Source organism: Branchiostoma lanceolatum, chromosome 4, assembly GCF_035083965.1.
Source record: "Branchiostoma lanceolatum isolate klBraLanc5 chromosome 4, klBraLanc5.hap2, whole genome shotgun sequence".
NCBI lineage: Eukaryota > Metazoa > Chordata > Leptocardii > Amphioxiformes > Branchiostomatidae > Branchiostoma > Branchiostoma lanceolatum.
Genome location: NC_089725.1, coordinates 13,892,462 through 13,908,229, shown reverse-complemented (window position 1 = coordinate 13,908,229; position 15,768 = coordinate 13,892,462). Strand labels below are relative to the sequence as shown.

The window sequence follows — 15,768 nt, the reverse complement described above, 5'->3', positions numbered from 1 at the left end:
TTGATAGAGTTATTAGGATTCAAATGACTGTGTATCTCTGTTATATTGTATCTGACCCTTACCTCTTCCCTCATGACCTCAATGAAAAGCGGCCTGCGTGCCGATTTGAGCTTATCATGAATAAACAAAGGTTCAAACAAACTAACTTAGCAGCAGTGCTCCTCTGGACTTACATGAACTAAAGTGAAAATATGCAACAATATGAAGATATCAGAGTTCATATCATAGTTGAACTGCGTCTTTTAGTGATATATGTGGTTACTGTGAATACATTGGTGAACAACTATTAAAGTGGTGACGATAGATACTACATGTACATTAATATTTTACCTCCTTGGAAAACATATTTCAGAAACGCAATATTCTTTGTTGTAGAGATAATAAGTTAGCACAGGAGTACAACTATATTTAACATAACCATTTAATAAAGTAATATGATTTAAAGTGCTTGTGACACCAATGCCACCAAAATAAAACATTTATTGATTACATTAAACCAGTAGTATTCAAGGAACATTGACAGCTGTACAAAATACACATCCCTCTGATGTTATAAGATCATTGAATTATACTTGTTATGGTTGAATGTAATAAGGAAATGTTTTATTTTGGTGGCATTGGTGTCAGAAGCACTTTAAACAAATCCAGACTAAAGGATAGCACCAAGTCTATTTTCATTTTCAAAAACTTTTTTTAAAGAGTAATTACATCTTTACTTTCACTGGGATATAAACAAAATTTGCGAACAAAACACCTGGTTTGTAAATAATCATGAACACAACTGTACTATGAACAGGTACAGTTCTACGTCATGTGACAAGAACACTTTGACTGGTCAACATTGAAGGAGAATGTTAAAACATCTCGCTTCACTGGCAAAAAAACTCCACAAAACTGTCTATTTTCCAATGGATACGGTGGGACAGTTGTATATCATTCTGCTCTTAAATCCAGACTGAAGTTCAATACCATCTCATTTGCTGTTTTTTTTCTTCTGTTCATGAAAATATTGACATGTGTTATCAGAATTCCAGGGATATCATCATGTAGGTACTGTAAATATACATGGAGCAGATACAGGTCACTGTGGAATATAGATGGACAATAGCATGTTTAGTTATTGTCAGAAAAAAACAACACTTTACAGACAGTGGTAAAGTATCTTTCTTTATGCAGAAATTAATCTTAATGTGCCCATGTATTATAAAAAATAAGAGAAACTATAACGTTGGGTAACCTAAATTCGGGATTTTTCCGATAATGGTTGACTGAAATCAATCTAGCAGAACAATAAACCATCCTTTTTTTCTATAATTCTGTCAGTATCATGTACTATCTTTGCACTAATCATATATATGGTAGATTTTGTCTCTAGTCGTGCTGACACCATAATATTTCAACTTGAAACTACCGTCCGCCGCACGCACAATGACAGTGTTGTCGGACAGGGGGGCACATTAATTCGGGAGAGAAGATTCGTCTTGAATATCTTACCGCTAATTACATTTTATACAGCAGCTATTCGTTCCATCCTTGGCTTGAGGAGAGTGCTATGGATATAGACGTGTCCAAGTAAAAAAAATACACGAAAAAACGGCCGTACCGCACACATCAGGCCAGTTCGGGAACAACCCGTGTGTTGAGTCGGTAGAACTTCACTCAAAGTCGGCCCATCGTCATCATCGGGCAACGTGTAATGTTACATTATTCATGGTAAGTTAGCTGGATGCCGTAGCAATGGTAATACTACTATGTCCATGTGTTCCTTGTTGTGTTAGGAGCAAACTTTGAGGAAAATATCTTCCTCAGTCCACTATCACACGCAGCATTTAGACAAAAAAGTGTTTCTCACAAACCTTTGCCGTCTGCTTGACAACAGGATTCTGGTTAACAATATGGCGGCGGGAAAATACACGTGCCGTAGGTTGTAGCAACAGAGAGGAGTTTTGATGATTGATCACACTTAGAGTCCAGTTGTAGGTTAGCAAAAGAGATTCTAATTAGTTGTCTTGTAAATAATTGTGTTTAGCAGGCAGGAGATGTGACATTTGTCTTATAAACCAGCGAACAACCGTGCAGTGTGAGTCTCCCACGAAGCCCCCAGACTCTGTCAATAAGGGACGGAGAGGTTTTGACGTCGCCAACTTCTAATGCATGGTTATCGAAGCTTTTCAGACAGTGTTCTGAATGCGTTAGTCTGTCAAGTTTGCATTTCTAGCGGTATTACTGATGTTGCATCTAGCACATATCCCTAAATACCCCGTTTTCGAAAAATCCCGACTTTAAGTACCCCACGAATTTAGGTTACCCAACGTTACCCCTGCAGATATTTTTTCTACTTTGCAACCTTCTACCTCCGAATAATAAGATAACAACGCTGTATCTTTTTCATAAAATCCTCTGTACATATAGACCTTTAGTTAGGTTAACTCTTCTAAACCTACATGTCTGTATTAGACCTGTGAAAGACAAGCTATGTTACACTGCTAAGAGTCATAATCATCATCTTCATCGTGATTGGCTGTTGGAGCTGGGATGGGCGGGGCTATGTGGGTGACTGACATGGATGTGGAAGTGGGAGGAGTCATTTCTGCAAATATCTGGGGGACGGGGATGGGGATGACAGGCACGGGAGGGACATCCAGCGTTGGGGAGACTGCAGGCTGTCCACTGGAAAATACATAGAGTGAATTAGATCAAGCTTATGGATCTATGTCAGATGCATGAAAAGTGTATTTCCAAAACGTTTCATTTAAAACAGGCTTACACATTGACATATTGTATTTGTAACTGATTCATTTTTGATGGAATGAGAAGAAAATGAGTGATGCAGGTAAATTTTGTTTTATATATACTGTACATGGACAAAAAGTATTTTGTGTACTAGTATATACTGCCTAAAAGTACTGCTGCATCAAAGATACATTTTGACTTTTCTTTCTTTAGACTTTTCTTTTCATTGTATTAAGGTAAGATCACATGAATTTCATTTTTTTCTTCTTGGATTTTAAAATATATGAAAATAATGCTGAACTGGAAGATCAAAACAGAGTCTGAGGGGAAAGTCTGTACCTTGGTACAGAAAATTTCAAGTAATAAAAATTGTCAGATGCAGGTTTTCCTCCAAGCTCTATTTTCATGTTGTCCACTTGCTATATTTTTACTAAAAAATGTCCGAAAAGCAATAAAATAGATTTGTGCAAAGTAGATATCCAATGTGTTATAATGAATCACAGTATCAAGAGAAATGAAGAGGTGTAGTTCTTACAGCTTGGGTGGTCTCTGCTGTGGTCCCGAGGATGTTGAGGGTGTGTAGCTGGGCATGACTGGTACAGTCAGGTGAGTGGCTGAGGAAGTGGACAGGTTCAGGGGCTGACTGTCCTGTGACGTGCTGTCCTGGTCATCCTCCATATCCATGTCTGACTCATCCTGTGGAAATGCCACCTATATTACTAGTATGTCAAGGTTGTTTTGAAATCATTCTTAAACATGAAGGAAGATTTTGCAGCTTGTGAAAAACAGTCTGTTGAGAGGGGAACAAAGAAAACATCATAACATCTTTCAAATGTATGTAATCACAATGATTATTAGTAATTTATGCACTGTTTGCTTCTCAAAATACTGTTTTTCACAAGCTACAGTACCAAGTTCCGAACTGGCTGCTATGTTCACTGTGATGTCATCAAAGGAAATCAATTGATTACCTGGAGGCAGGAATCAAGAACAAGACTTCGCATGATTTGTAACAGTCAATATTCAATAGCATCAGAAGGACACATATTTTGTACAAACTTTAAGGTATATGTTCATTGACTAATACTTATTGTGACTGAATGTGATCAGGAAATGTTGTGCATGTATTTTGGTGTCATTGGGGTCACAACCTACCTCTGCCTCCTCCTCCTCTTCCTCCTCCTCTTCTGATGATTTTCTTCTTCCTCTCTTCCTCCCTCCATTTGTCCTCGGCCTCCTTTGTCTGAAGCAATGAATTAGTGACATTCAAAATCAATAAAACAGTAAGTGAAAAGTTACATACAGCCATAGACAATGATAAACAACATCTCCATCATTGTTTTCTTACATCAATGTAATCTTAAGTCAAGAAGAGTCACCCCTGTTATAACTTATATGCTCATCATCTATGTGCCACATTGGTACTGGCTTCAGTAGAACTTAGAGAAGACAGGGCAAAAATGATTTAAAGAACAGATTCCATATACATGTACCATACGATGTACGCACACTAGTTTTTAGAGCCACCATACATGCCTACGCTGCATACACACAATTCAGTAATGACAACATAGATCCATCTGTGTCCTTGGGTAGCGGACGGAAGCTAATAAGGCTGGACTCCAGGCTATCTGTGCATGGGTCTCGTATTTGTTAAGAACCTGAATTGTTTTCAAACTTCACCTGGGGCGAGACTGTGCAGCATTGTCGTCGCTGTTCCTGACCTCCCGACCTCCGCCGTCCTCTCCCACGTCTGGTACCTTCTCTACAAGATCCTTTAAGAAGTCAAACTGGTTCTCTGTTTCAATGCACCTTTTCCTGGAGGGTATGTAAGTAATAAAGTAAAACAATAGGTAAGCGCTCAAGATCCTTAATAATAACACCACTGATTCAATAAAGAGCTATGTTTCAATTGAGAAAAGGACATCTTCCTGTATTGAAATGTTTTCATTACATTTTTCAAACTTTTCTTTCACTTCAGTTTCAGTACAGTGCCTATGCAGTTGATAAAGTGTACTCTTTGAACTCCAGTGCAATACCGAGGACTTTATATTATTACAATATAATGTCCCTGGTAATACCAAGGTGTTTCTACAATGGGAGTTTTGGAACTCGTTGGTGATACCAATTTTGTCTGTTGTGCAGTTGCTCAAAAGGGCTATTGTAACCAATACTTGTGAATAACAGTATCCCACAAAAGCCCCAATATTGAAGGACAATTTGCATACATCCAGCTTTCATTGTATGAAAACACAGCCACAACTTTTGCCCTACATTCATGACACAGAAATTCTAAATAGCAGCAGAGTGTTTATTTGCTTAGCTTTATCTTTCTCTCCCTGGGACAATAGTTTACAAATATGTGCTTCACACGAGCAGCCCTTTGCAAACAGCCCTTTGAAACAATTCTCAGAGTACCATTAAATAACAAATGCCCTGTCTGCTCTATATCAATGTTGTATTTGTACTGGGTATATCTATGTATTAACCCCCTCCCCATCCCCCAACTCTTGAGTTTATGATACCAAAAAAACATATTTACAAAGGAAAGTTGAGGAAGCTTACAGATGAGCAGTTGTCATAGTCTTGGCATTCCTGGACCTGGTGACATCACTGGCTTTTGTGACAAGAGACTCAACAAAGATCTCCAAGCAGCGAGCTGACAATATGGTCAAGGAGTTATCAATACGCTTAAATATTGCCCAGAGGTTGTCAATAAAGTGTATCACATTAAAGAACAGAAGAACATGCACTTTGACATATAATAAACTGCTATATTTGAAGATTATGCTGAACACTTTAGAATCATACAAGCTGAGGAAATGTACATTCAAGTTCAACATTGTAGGCAAGACTCTGGCTTTCCTTCAGAAAATGTTAAAAGTCTGAATGGTTAGCATCCATCCATTTGTGTTAATGATGTTTATTTGAATCACTGTTTATTCAAAATTATAGCTCTGTCCTTCGTTGACTCACACTTAAAACTTATCATGTTATATAGCAATTTTTGCACACAAAAGAACGCTATTGCCTTTCCTGGTGTTAACACTTTTCAGCTTTCACTGTCAATGTCCAATACACATGACAGTTCAACAGGTAATACACACCAACCAACAATACACGAGATTAACACTGTTTGAACAGTGGGAAAAACAAAAGGCATCTTATAACAACATGAGAAGGATACAGATAATGACAGGAACTGCAGCAGCCACTTTCCCCACATCCTCATCTGTCTGCATGATCTTCTTTATTCTGGCCTTCAGCGGAAAGAAAACAAAACCACACTTTGTGATTGTTTCATAAACAACTTGACTTCGTTGTGTAGTCATTGCAATTATAATGTATTACAAATGGACTGGGGTCTCTGGTAATGGTCACATTCTTTATGTACAAACTACAACATAAATCCTAAAGCACTGCTATAGGAGTTACACGTACACACAGTTTGCTAAAAATTACTGAGAATTCAGTCAACAAGTCATGTTCTAGTTCTCAGAACATACTGATATTTGATAGAAAGAAAACAACAAGTGATCATATTCAACTATGGCAGTTGAATTTTCTTTTCAACTCCACCAAAGCGTACATTCCTAAAATATGGCGTTAACACTTCCTTGTAAATGCGTGGGTTGAACCCCGAAGCCCTGAAAATAAAAATGGTTCTAGGAATAAGAAACGCCCCCCTCCCCACACCATTTCCTGCAAAACAGCACCAGTAGAAATGCACTGATTTTCCCTTGTACAACAAACAAACACACGGACAAGCACGAGATACGTGCACCATTTACAGAAAGAAGAGAAAACGTATCCATCGGTACTTACGGGAGGAAAACGCGCGTTGTATTTCTTCTTTTTCGAAGGCATTTTACAGCTCAGCCGCGTTCGCCCGGAAACATGGACGAAATGTTAGTGCGCATGTCCGGTAACCTTTAACCTCCAGCCAGGTGAACACATGGATCAGTCTAAAATCAGCTGTTCAGAAATCTGACAATGTTGCGATTTGTGGGACAATTTTGAGAGTCACAGATTATGGAAAAGGCTAGGAAAAGAAACAAGGAGCTGAGGGACCAGCTTGAAATGGTAGGACTCTGTTTTCAAGGTTATTTAAACTTGTTTAATATATAATGTTTGATAAAGATGTGTTAATACTACTGGTTTTGGCAAGTTTTGATGATTTCTTTGATGAAACCAAAGCACACGTCATCACTGTAACAGCATCTATTATGTTTTTCAAATACCGTTTAGCCCGCACATATTCTTTGATTTTCGAAGTGACCGTGACTCCGTCATTGCCAAAAATTGTCTTTCCCTTTATATCTCAGCCTTCAGTGCAAATTGTGTTTTGTCTATCATTTCATGGGATGGCATATTGAAAGTGAAAGTCGACAAAGAAGGTTCAAGAGGTTTTGATTTAGGGAACAAATCTGATTGATTAGCCACATGCTTCTTTTCCTCCTTTCCTCCATAGTCTCCTGGTCAATATTAGATTATTTTCATTTGTCAGTGCATGGTCAGTGTGGCATTGTTTGTTTATTCTGTTATTTTGCCCCGCCTCAGCTGCAGAAAGTGTGCAAGTTCTGCCAGCAGGAGAAAGCAGCCCTCTTGCAGCAGAAGGCAGTACTGCAGCAGTCTGCAGAACCACAGGAACCACTTCCTTCTTGGCCTGACTTACCACAAGCCACACAGGAATTGTGAGAATTATGTAACAATTGCCTGTTACACTTTTCTGTTATGATTCAGTAGCAGCCTTCTAGGAGTGTCATCCTTGTTAGTTCCAGGGTTACCTTGTTACTCCCTGTAACTAAACAAGGATGACACTCAGGCTATCCAGAAGGGCCTGTATGCTCTTTTCTTGCAAGGTCCATTAATAGTAAATCTTACAGAATGCTATACAATTTCACATAACTTGGAGCAAGGTCAGAGGTGGTAAGACTTTTGTGTGAATAGTAAACTTAGCAATCAACTTGGCAAATGTGTATTCAGATATCATATACAGCATGTAGGGTAAAAGAAGGCATGATTTTGAAAAAGAAGGTATGGTTTTGAAAAGGGAAAGGTCCACCATTCTTTGCTATTACAGTTTTCCAACTCAACTTTTGTTTCCTCTTCATTTTTTTAAAATATGGTGATAACCACTTGTACAATGACAGATATTTCCACGTTGACAGGTATGGTCCAGTGTTGGACAGTGTTGGTCAGTTCAGCCTACAGGAGCTAAAAGTGCTGGAACTGGAGGAACAACTTCAAATGGTCAAGATGAAAGAGGAGAGGGACAAAATCAATCACACATTGTCTCAAGGTCTGGAAATTTGCAGTTCTCCATCAGTTAAATTTTTTCATGGAATTACAGACTGCAAAGAAAAAGAACAGTATGTCACTATATGTAGATTTATTCTTCAGCTCATTTTGCCACCAAATCCTGCAATATTTTCGAAGACATTAACACTTGAGCCACATGTGCTTCTCTCTTCATTTGCAGTTTGCTATTGTAAATATGAATGAAATAGGTTTAAATGTTTATGTTAGACTTGTCCAATAGGTAAAATAGTTAACATAGCCTTGCAGTTTTGCATTCTAACGATGTAATGTCAACACTGAACATTCTCAACAGACCAGGAAACAATATTTCTTTCTTACACCTGGTTTGCTGTACCAATGTCAGCTCCATATTTTCAAGATAAAAAAGTCCTCTCTTTCTTGACATATGTTCTTCACACAGTAAGTGACAACAGGTCAGAAGCAGAGGACACAGCCCTATCAGCCCTGGATAGATGGTACAGGGAGATGGAAAAAATCACAGCAGAGGAAACATCGCAGAAGAAGTCAGAAAGTAATACAAAAGGTGACTGTAGCACTTGTGGACTTTCATTATTTGTTTTACAGCTCAAATGATGGAAAAATAATGTTCTTCTGACACAAAAGAGAGAAAATTCACCCGGTGGACGTTTAAGTAACTCTTCAGTTACCTTCCTCAGGACCTGAATAGACTGTACTACTTCAATTTTGTGGTCTCGTCCCAAATACGATCTTGTCATTGAACGTATCACCTAATGTACAAGTTTTTATCTTGATATCTAGACTCATAGGGTTTTTTTAAGTCTTTATTTAATACCTTCCATCTCATATAGGCTTCAGTCTGGCTCTAGACAAGCTTTTTTTCAATGTCAAGTTGAAAGGAGGGATGGGGGAGGGCAGACAACTCTCATTTTCTACCAGACATGGAGGGATCTGTATTCACATCTGTATCAAAGAGCCGTCACAACACACAGAAAGGTTTGTCACATGTACTTTTAATCATCTTATTGGTAACATGGACATGGTACTAGTGTGCAATGCATGGCAAGTGATGCTTACAATACAAGGAGTTACAAAGCTTAAATGGCAGTTTCCTAGTGGTCAATCCTTTTATGACCTTGGAGTGTTTTGTGTAATGTTATTCAGGTGGCTTTGTCTCAATGTGTAATTCTACTCCATATTTTTCACACTTTTGTTAGTATAATGGGTGTCCATGCCAATTGTGCATGCATTTTCATCTATTCTAGTCAAGTCAATTATGACTATGTTAGCTTTCTTTGTCTGTGATTGCATTTTATGCATTTACTTATGATCTTGTATAATAAAGCTCTACAATAACATTGTACAGCAACATGTTTCTTTTTACTCAACAAAGTTTCATAAAAAGCTGAACCAACAATCTGAAAAAAAAACTAGCAATGTTACACAATGCTGTGGCAATTACAAGAGATGGTGACTAACAATATTGTACATTCATGTACTTTACAGATCTCAGGATATGTCCCCGGATATCATGTACCTGGTACAGTCGGACCTGTACGTCACTGATTTACCTGCAGAAGGGAACAGATACCTGAACAACAGACTGTCTGTTGCTGACTTTGTGAGAGACATTGTGTGGAAACACATAGATGAAGTCTGTTTGGCCTTGTCATGACACAAAGTAAACTCCAGCAAAAAAACTCCATATATCCTCCATCAAAGTGTATCTTATGTGTGCACTGATCTTACGCTGTAGTTACTCATTACTTCTATGCAATTGCAATTTTTCAGTCTTTAAGATATTGCATAGAGTTTGCTCTACTCATTTAAAAACAACAGTGACATTTCTTTTAAATACTATTGCAAAAAAATTGTGTTGTACCCTGTATATGATAAACCTGAGTGACTGAACCACGGACCACACTGTAACTGCAAACTGAACCTAAAATGGTAGTGTCACGTTTACACCTGTATGAGAGGAAACATGTTTAGGATACCATTTATCACTACATGTAGTCTAAGACATTTTTAATACATGTACTTCCATTTGGAACATGTTTGAGAACTACATGTACATGCATATTTATGAAACACTTGAAACAGCAATGGCTGAGAAAAGGCAACCTCTTCATACAAAAAATGTATAATTAGCAGCAACAGCTTGATAGTACATGTGCACTGTACTAGTAAATAATCAAGGCCTTATACATGGCTGAAGCAGTATTTTCTAAATCTGCTTTATTCTTTAGTCAGGCAAATTTATGTCACTTGATTTCCCATTCAGGTACCCACGTCCTATGGGGAAGAATAAAAAAGTGACCATGTTCAATGATGATTGTCATTCGTTAGGCAAGGGGGAAGGCAAATTGTTTGTAGAGGCAGTATTAGAACACTTTTTTTCTTTTGACACCCTGACTAAACTAGGCAAGTAATATGCATTATGGTAACTTCGTTCTCATCATATACGACTGTTACGTGTTGGACACTTCACAAATTGTCCTTCTCATACACTTTCCAAGCTTGGAAGCATATCTGGAAGTAGATCTGCGCAAGCTTGTCTTCAACTGCACTTCTTTTGTCAGGCCAGTGGTCAACAGACAGCTGCAGGAGGTGCCTCGCACACACCAAGGCTCGTGGCAGCTCTTTCTTAGCCATGTGAACCTCGATCAGACCTTTCAGAGCTGACTCCATACATGGGTGGTACGTCTTCTTCTTCAGCTCCACCTTGTAGCCCTTCTTGAACATCTCGCCAGCCTTGTCCAAGAGTTCTGGTGTCCCGTCGTCCATCATGAACTGCCCTGCTGTGATGTAGTACGCCGCCAGCCTCTGTGGAGGGTTCAGGTTCCCGGCGCGAATCTCGTCCTCCGCAAGTTTCAGCATCCGGTCGCATTCCGCTTGACCCTTTTTGACAAATCCAGTCTTCTTCTCCTCTTCTGCGTTCAAGAACATCGCCCTGTAGCACTTGACCAGCTTCTCGTGACAGCGTAACTTGGTGTGTACGTCAGGACCAACGCGTTTCAGCAGCCCAAACTCGTAGTACTCGGTCGTGTCACCAAGCATGGTCTTGTAGTAATCTTCTGCCTTCTGGAGGTCTGGCATGACCTGTTCCTTGGCTTTACCCTGTACCTCCAGCAGCAGCTTGTTTAAACCTTCAGCCTTTGAAAGAAAGGTGTGCAGAAGAGTGCAGCCTGTTGCTTGGGTGACTTCTTCACACAGGTAGTAAGCCACCTGAAGGTCTCGGATGAAAGGAGCCCTTCTGTCAGAACCTGGAGGGTACCTACTAAGGTAGAAGATGGTTCTCCCAAGGGTGTAGATGGTAGAAATGTACAGTTCTGGGAGGAACACTTCTTTCAGTGTTTCCACAGGCATAGCCAGCTTGTTGTCGGCTAACTTATGGTACATCTCTAGCGTGAGGGAATCGTATGTCTTCACCACAGACTCCATCTCTGTTCTGTCCTTGGGAGTAAGCTTGTCCTGTATAGCTTTGAACTGCTGTTCAGTGATTATCATGCCTATCACTGTGTCTTGAAGAAAGTGGTCTTTCAAGGAACGACTTTTAGTCGACAGGGCCTTGTAGAGCTCTCTGGCTTCTGCTCTTGGGGACTCTTCGCTGTCCCTGTTGTCTTCTTGTACCTCTTCCAAATGTTTTGCTTGAATATCTTGAAGATTTACATCTGCAAACTGTAGCAGCAGTTTCTTGGCATCTTGCAGGGGCTTTTCAGACAAGACACGAGTTTCCTTCTGAGTGTGAAGGAAACCGTACACCCCAAGCAGCATGGACTTCATTAACAGGTACTCCGGACCCATGGACATCCCATCTGCGTGTTCCAGCACTCTTTCCACATGTGGCATTAGCGACATGCTGAAGTTATGGGCCACAAAGTACCTGTTGTCCTTTGAGAAGAACTTGACTAAGATTTCGAGAAGCATGTTTATGCAGCTTATCTTCTGTTCCTCGTCCATTCTCAGTCCTATAGCCGTTTGTGTGACCCCATGGATGGACAGCCGGCGGTTGACCCCCACACCCTTGATCCAACCGAGTGACCTCTCCTTCAGCTGTCCGGCAAATTCAAGATGGTAGGCTAGTCTGGACGCCGGGGTCACAGCTTTCAACGCATCTCTCAGGATCAGGAAGGGAATGTCACGGGGCTTTAGAAAGGCACAGAGTTGTAACATAGACTTGTACTGGTCGTCCAGCTTGTCTATGGCTACCCCCAGGGCTGCAAAGATGGTTCGTCCAGCGTCTTGATGCTCTGCCTTGTGATAGTGAGCCTGGAGCCACTGGTCTTCTCTCTCCCTTGTTTGTGCCATGGCCTCCTTACCACTGTTGAGCAGCTGGATGTACTCAGGGAAGGTCATGCTGCATTGCTGTATGGTGGCTCTAGCCGCGGCTAAGCCGAGAGGCAGACAACTGAAGGATCTTGCCAACTCCTCAATCCCATCTTGTGGAATATCGCTGGACATTCCATTGGACAGGAACTTCACAGCTTCCTCCTCTGTGAATCCTTCCATCACGATGCTCTCTGCTGTTGGAAGCTTGAAGGAAGAATTCTGTGTGGTCACTATGAGCTTGGCCGAAGAGTTCAAGATGTCGTTGGGAATGGCCACCGTTGCAGAGAGGTCGTCTACGATAAGTACGACATGGCTCCTCTGGTTCACCAGGCTTGAGATGTGATTGTTGCCATCCTCTGATCCCCCACTCAGCCTTTGCTGCAAGGTTTGAACCTCCTCGTTCAGCTTGTCTCTGGAACTGCCATCCATGATCCACACCACAGCACCAGGGTTGAATCTGGCATAATCACTCGCCACTTTGTATGCCAACTGTGTTTTTCCCGACCCAGAAATGCCATAAATCACAACCCCTCTATTTGCTTCTAAGCTCTTGTGTACCTCTTTGACTTTCCTGGTCGTGAAAAAATGATCCACAACCCCACCTAGGTTGGAGATACCTCTAATACTAGCTGAATATTTCACTCTAGGATCTAATGCTTTTGCAAGCTCATTTAGCCCTTCTTCCTCTAGAATTTCCACAAATAACAAATACTTTGTTGGATCTTTACTTGCTAACACTCCTGCAACTTTCTCTATGGTTTCCCTAACAGACACTTCCTTAGAAGTTTGCACCTCCCCTGCAACTATGACTTGTTTTAGTGACATTGCCTTGAGAAGTTTGGACAAGGAATGGTGGTCTTTAACCTCTTCAACCAAGGTGCTGATGTTGTTCTTGAGAAGGTCTTCATGTACCATCCTCATCTCTGTCTCGTGATCTGGAACAAAGTTGAAAGAGTCAAAGGCTGATAAAACGCGCTGCAAGGATAAAATAACTATTTCCTTCAATTAGAAATCATCCTTGCAATGTATAGCCACTGGTAAAACAGCTTATCATTAATCCTTCAGGGGTATCAATCAGCCAATCAGATACTCCCTCTAGCACTTGCATGACTGAGTTACTGGTTAATCTACCAGCCAATAATGTTGCCTCTCATGGTCAACAACAGGAAAGAACAATGTTTTGTATGTTTTGTGCTGATTGTTTAGACTGTCCTTGAATATAATAAAAACAGGTAACATGTAAAATTGATGTACAATGTACATCTATGTTCTAATGCTTGTCAGTACTCAGGTTCATAGAAATATTAATTCATTCCTGTATCAGACAAAACCACTATTCCAAGTAGGTTAGCAGGTCATTCTGATGCTTACCTAGCTCTCTTGTTTCCACTCTTTGCTCTATGCCCTTGACTCCTTCAAAGGTTCCTTCAATGGTAAGACAGACTCTTTTTTTCCCATCTGGACACTTGTCAATCCTGAAGGTTGTCTTCTTGCCACACTGCTGGAAGATGTCAACAACATCTCCTGGTGCTGTCTTCTCCTTCCCACTGTCCTTCATCATCTTGATTGACACAGTTCCTTGAAGGAAGACATTCAGAGTGAATGTCATCTTGTACACTCTTTCTCTTGTGACCATCAAGGCAAGTACCTTTGAGTGAGGCGGTAGTGTGAGCTTCCTCTTGTGAGCGTAACTCTCGTCTGTCTCTCTCGCTTCTGCCTTCGTCTTGGACAAGTTGAACTGCACCCCAGCCTTAGCGGTCAGCTCCGTGATCGCGGGCAAACCTACTTTGACGGACACGTCGGCAGACAGCCGGAAACCTTTAGTCTGAGACCACTGGCAGGAGTACTTTGTGGTATTTCCAACTGATAGTTCATCTTCCGAGGGAACATCCAAGTCGTTCACAAGGATCTTTTTGATAGTACTGACCCTGTCATGTTCTTTCCTGTCTTCCTCGTGGTACGTCTCCTCACCCTTAATGACTGACAGGTCAGTAGTGTCCACTGAGACTAGTTTGTGGTACCTCTGTCCGAGCTTCTCCTGCGCCCAGGTGGTGAAGATGGCGTCTAGGTCTGTAATGTCAGTCATGGTGCAGCAGCTGTATATAGAAAATGAGAGAAAGAATTGATATGTTTGTAGTCCATTGGACAGCAGAAACATTAACCCTGTGACGTTGATGAAAGTTAGACATCCAGGTAGTAAGATACGCCAAAAATAGTTACTCAAGCAACTGGATAAAATTTTATCCAGTTGCTTGAGTAACTTACGCCGAAAATAAGTTGCTTGAGTGACTATTTTTGATGTACAAACACTGTGACATTCACTCAGTGTAAAACTTTGACTCTAGAGTTTTTTTCTATATTTTACATATTAGTATAACAAGAAAAAATTAGTCCATTCATACCTGTTTTTTTTAGTGTTGTTCGAATTTTAGTTGTCTTTTATTTTATTTCACATCTTGAAGGCGAGCATGTAAGGAGTTAACTTGTTTGTTGTACACCCGCAAACTTGTAGCCAGGCAACGTACTTTCACTTTCGGTCTGAACGTTGCTAGGTCCGTTTCAAACGTCACTGTGTTTACATACTACAAAATAAACTTTTCACTCATGTGTAATTTGCATATATCTGTTTTGTAACCCCTTCACTTTTTGATAATGATATGTGTATTAAACAACAACAACAACTACGGGCTGTTATAAAGCATGGGTTCTGTCAGCTGGAAATGACATTAAATCATGGGGCGTGGTTCAATTAGATCAACGTGTGCTAGCCAGGAACGACGAGGAACAGCTGTCCGATCCTACTACGTCAGTACGTGATTTACAGTTGACAGCTGTTGGGGCCATGTGGACCTTGTCAACTGACAGATTCAATGATCAATAGCTTTGAACCTTTGGGAAAGGTGACAACGCCCATTGTGTAATCCTCCAGGCTTTACTACATACAAATGAGTCACAAATGAACCAAGTACTATCATGACGTTTTGTCTCGTCATTATTTGCGTCATCGGCATGTAACTTAATCAACTGCCAATGTAGTTACCAGACGACCCTCTCTATTAGTATTACTCGAAACAATGCGAGGAACACCAAGTGAGTACTTTACCTTGTCTAATCTCTCGTTTGGACAGCCCTACACCTTGTTGACATCCGTAGGAAGACGTCAAGATCCAAGTTTGACTTTTGACATGACACAACTGACCCGGCCATGTGTATTCATATCCACTTCCGGGGTTTCCGGGGATCCCCGGCTACTTCCGGCAAGCTGTGGGTCAAAGGTTCTTAGGATAGTCCGTTAGATAATAGGGATATATTTTATACGGTGATAACTTTAAATTTGTAATAGCTACTCAGAGTAATAAGGTACTGCATAAAAAAGTTACGAACTAATACATAAAGTATATATAACTAATAAATATATGGTAA

The 15,768-nt window shown here is 40.4% G+C and overlaps 3 protein-coding genes across 3 annotated transcripts; 1 reads left to right on the top strand and 2 right to left on the bottom strand.

The window, feature by feature from the left end:
• Positions 1-2,316: 2,316 nt before the first annotated feature.
• Positions 2,317-6,664, bottom strand: LOC136432736 (dr1-associated corepressor-like). Its single transcript, XM_066424208.1, has 7 exons — positions 6,559-6,664; positions 5,921-5,993; positions 5,299-5,392; positions 4,417-4,551; positions 3,889-3,976; positions 3,269-3,429; positions 2,317-2,670 (listed from the first exon to the last, which is right to left on the bottom strand). Exons 1-7 carry the CDS (start codon positions 6,598-6,600, stop codon positions 2,487-2,489), a joined length of 777 nt encoding a protein of 258 aa, XP_066280305.1. The 5' UTR covers positions 6,601-6,664; the 3' UTR covers positions 2,317-2,486.
• Positions 6,665-6,699: 35 nt separating this feature from the next.
• On the top strand, positions 6,700-10,342 carry LOC136432738 (uncharacterized). Its single transcript, XM_066424209.1, has 6 exons — positions 6,700-6,816; positions 7,294-7,427; positions 7,905-8,035; positions 8,456-8,578; positions 8,865-9,009; positions 9,520-10,342. The coding sequence occupies exons 1-6, from the start codon at positions 6,766-6,768 to the stop codon at positions 9,686-9,688; spliced, it is 753 nt and encodes a 250-aa protein (XP_066280306.1). The 5' UTR covers positions 6,700-6,765; the 3' UTR covers positions 9,689-10,342.
• On the bottom strand, positions 9,007-15,606 carry LOC136432733 (uncharacterized). Its single transcript, XM_066424204.1, has 3 exons — positions 15,449-15,606; positions 13,717-14,441; positions 9,007-13,280 (listed from the first exon to the last, which is right to left on the bottom strand). The coding sequence occupies exons 2-3, from the start codon at positions 14,429-14,431 to the stop codon at positions 10,501-10,503; spliced, it is 3,495 nt and encodes a 1,164-aa protein (XP_066280301.1). The 5' UTR covers positions 14,432-14,441; positions 15,449-15,606; the 3' UTR covers positions 9,007-10,500.
• Between the last annotated feature and the right edge of the window lie 162 nt (positions 15,607-15,768).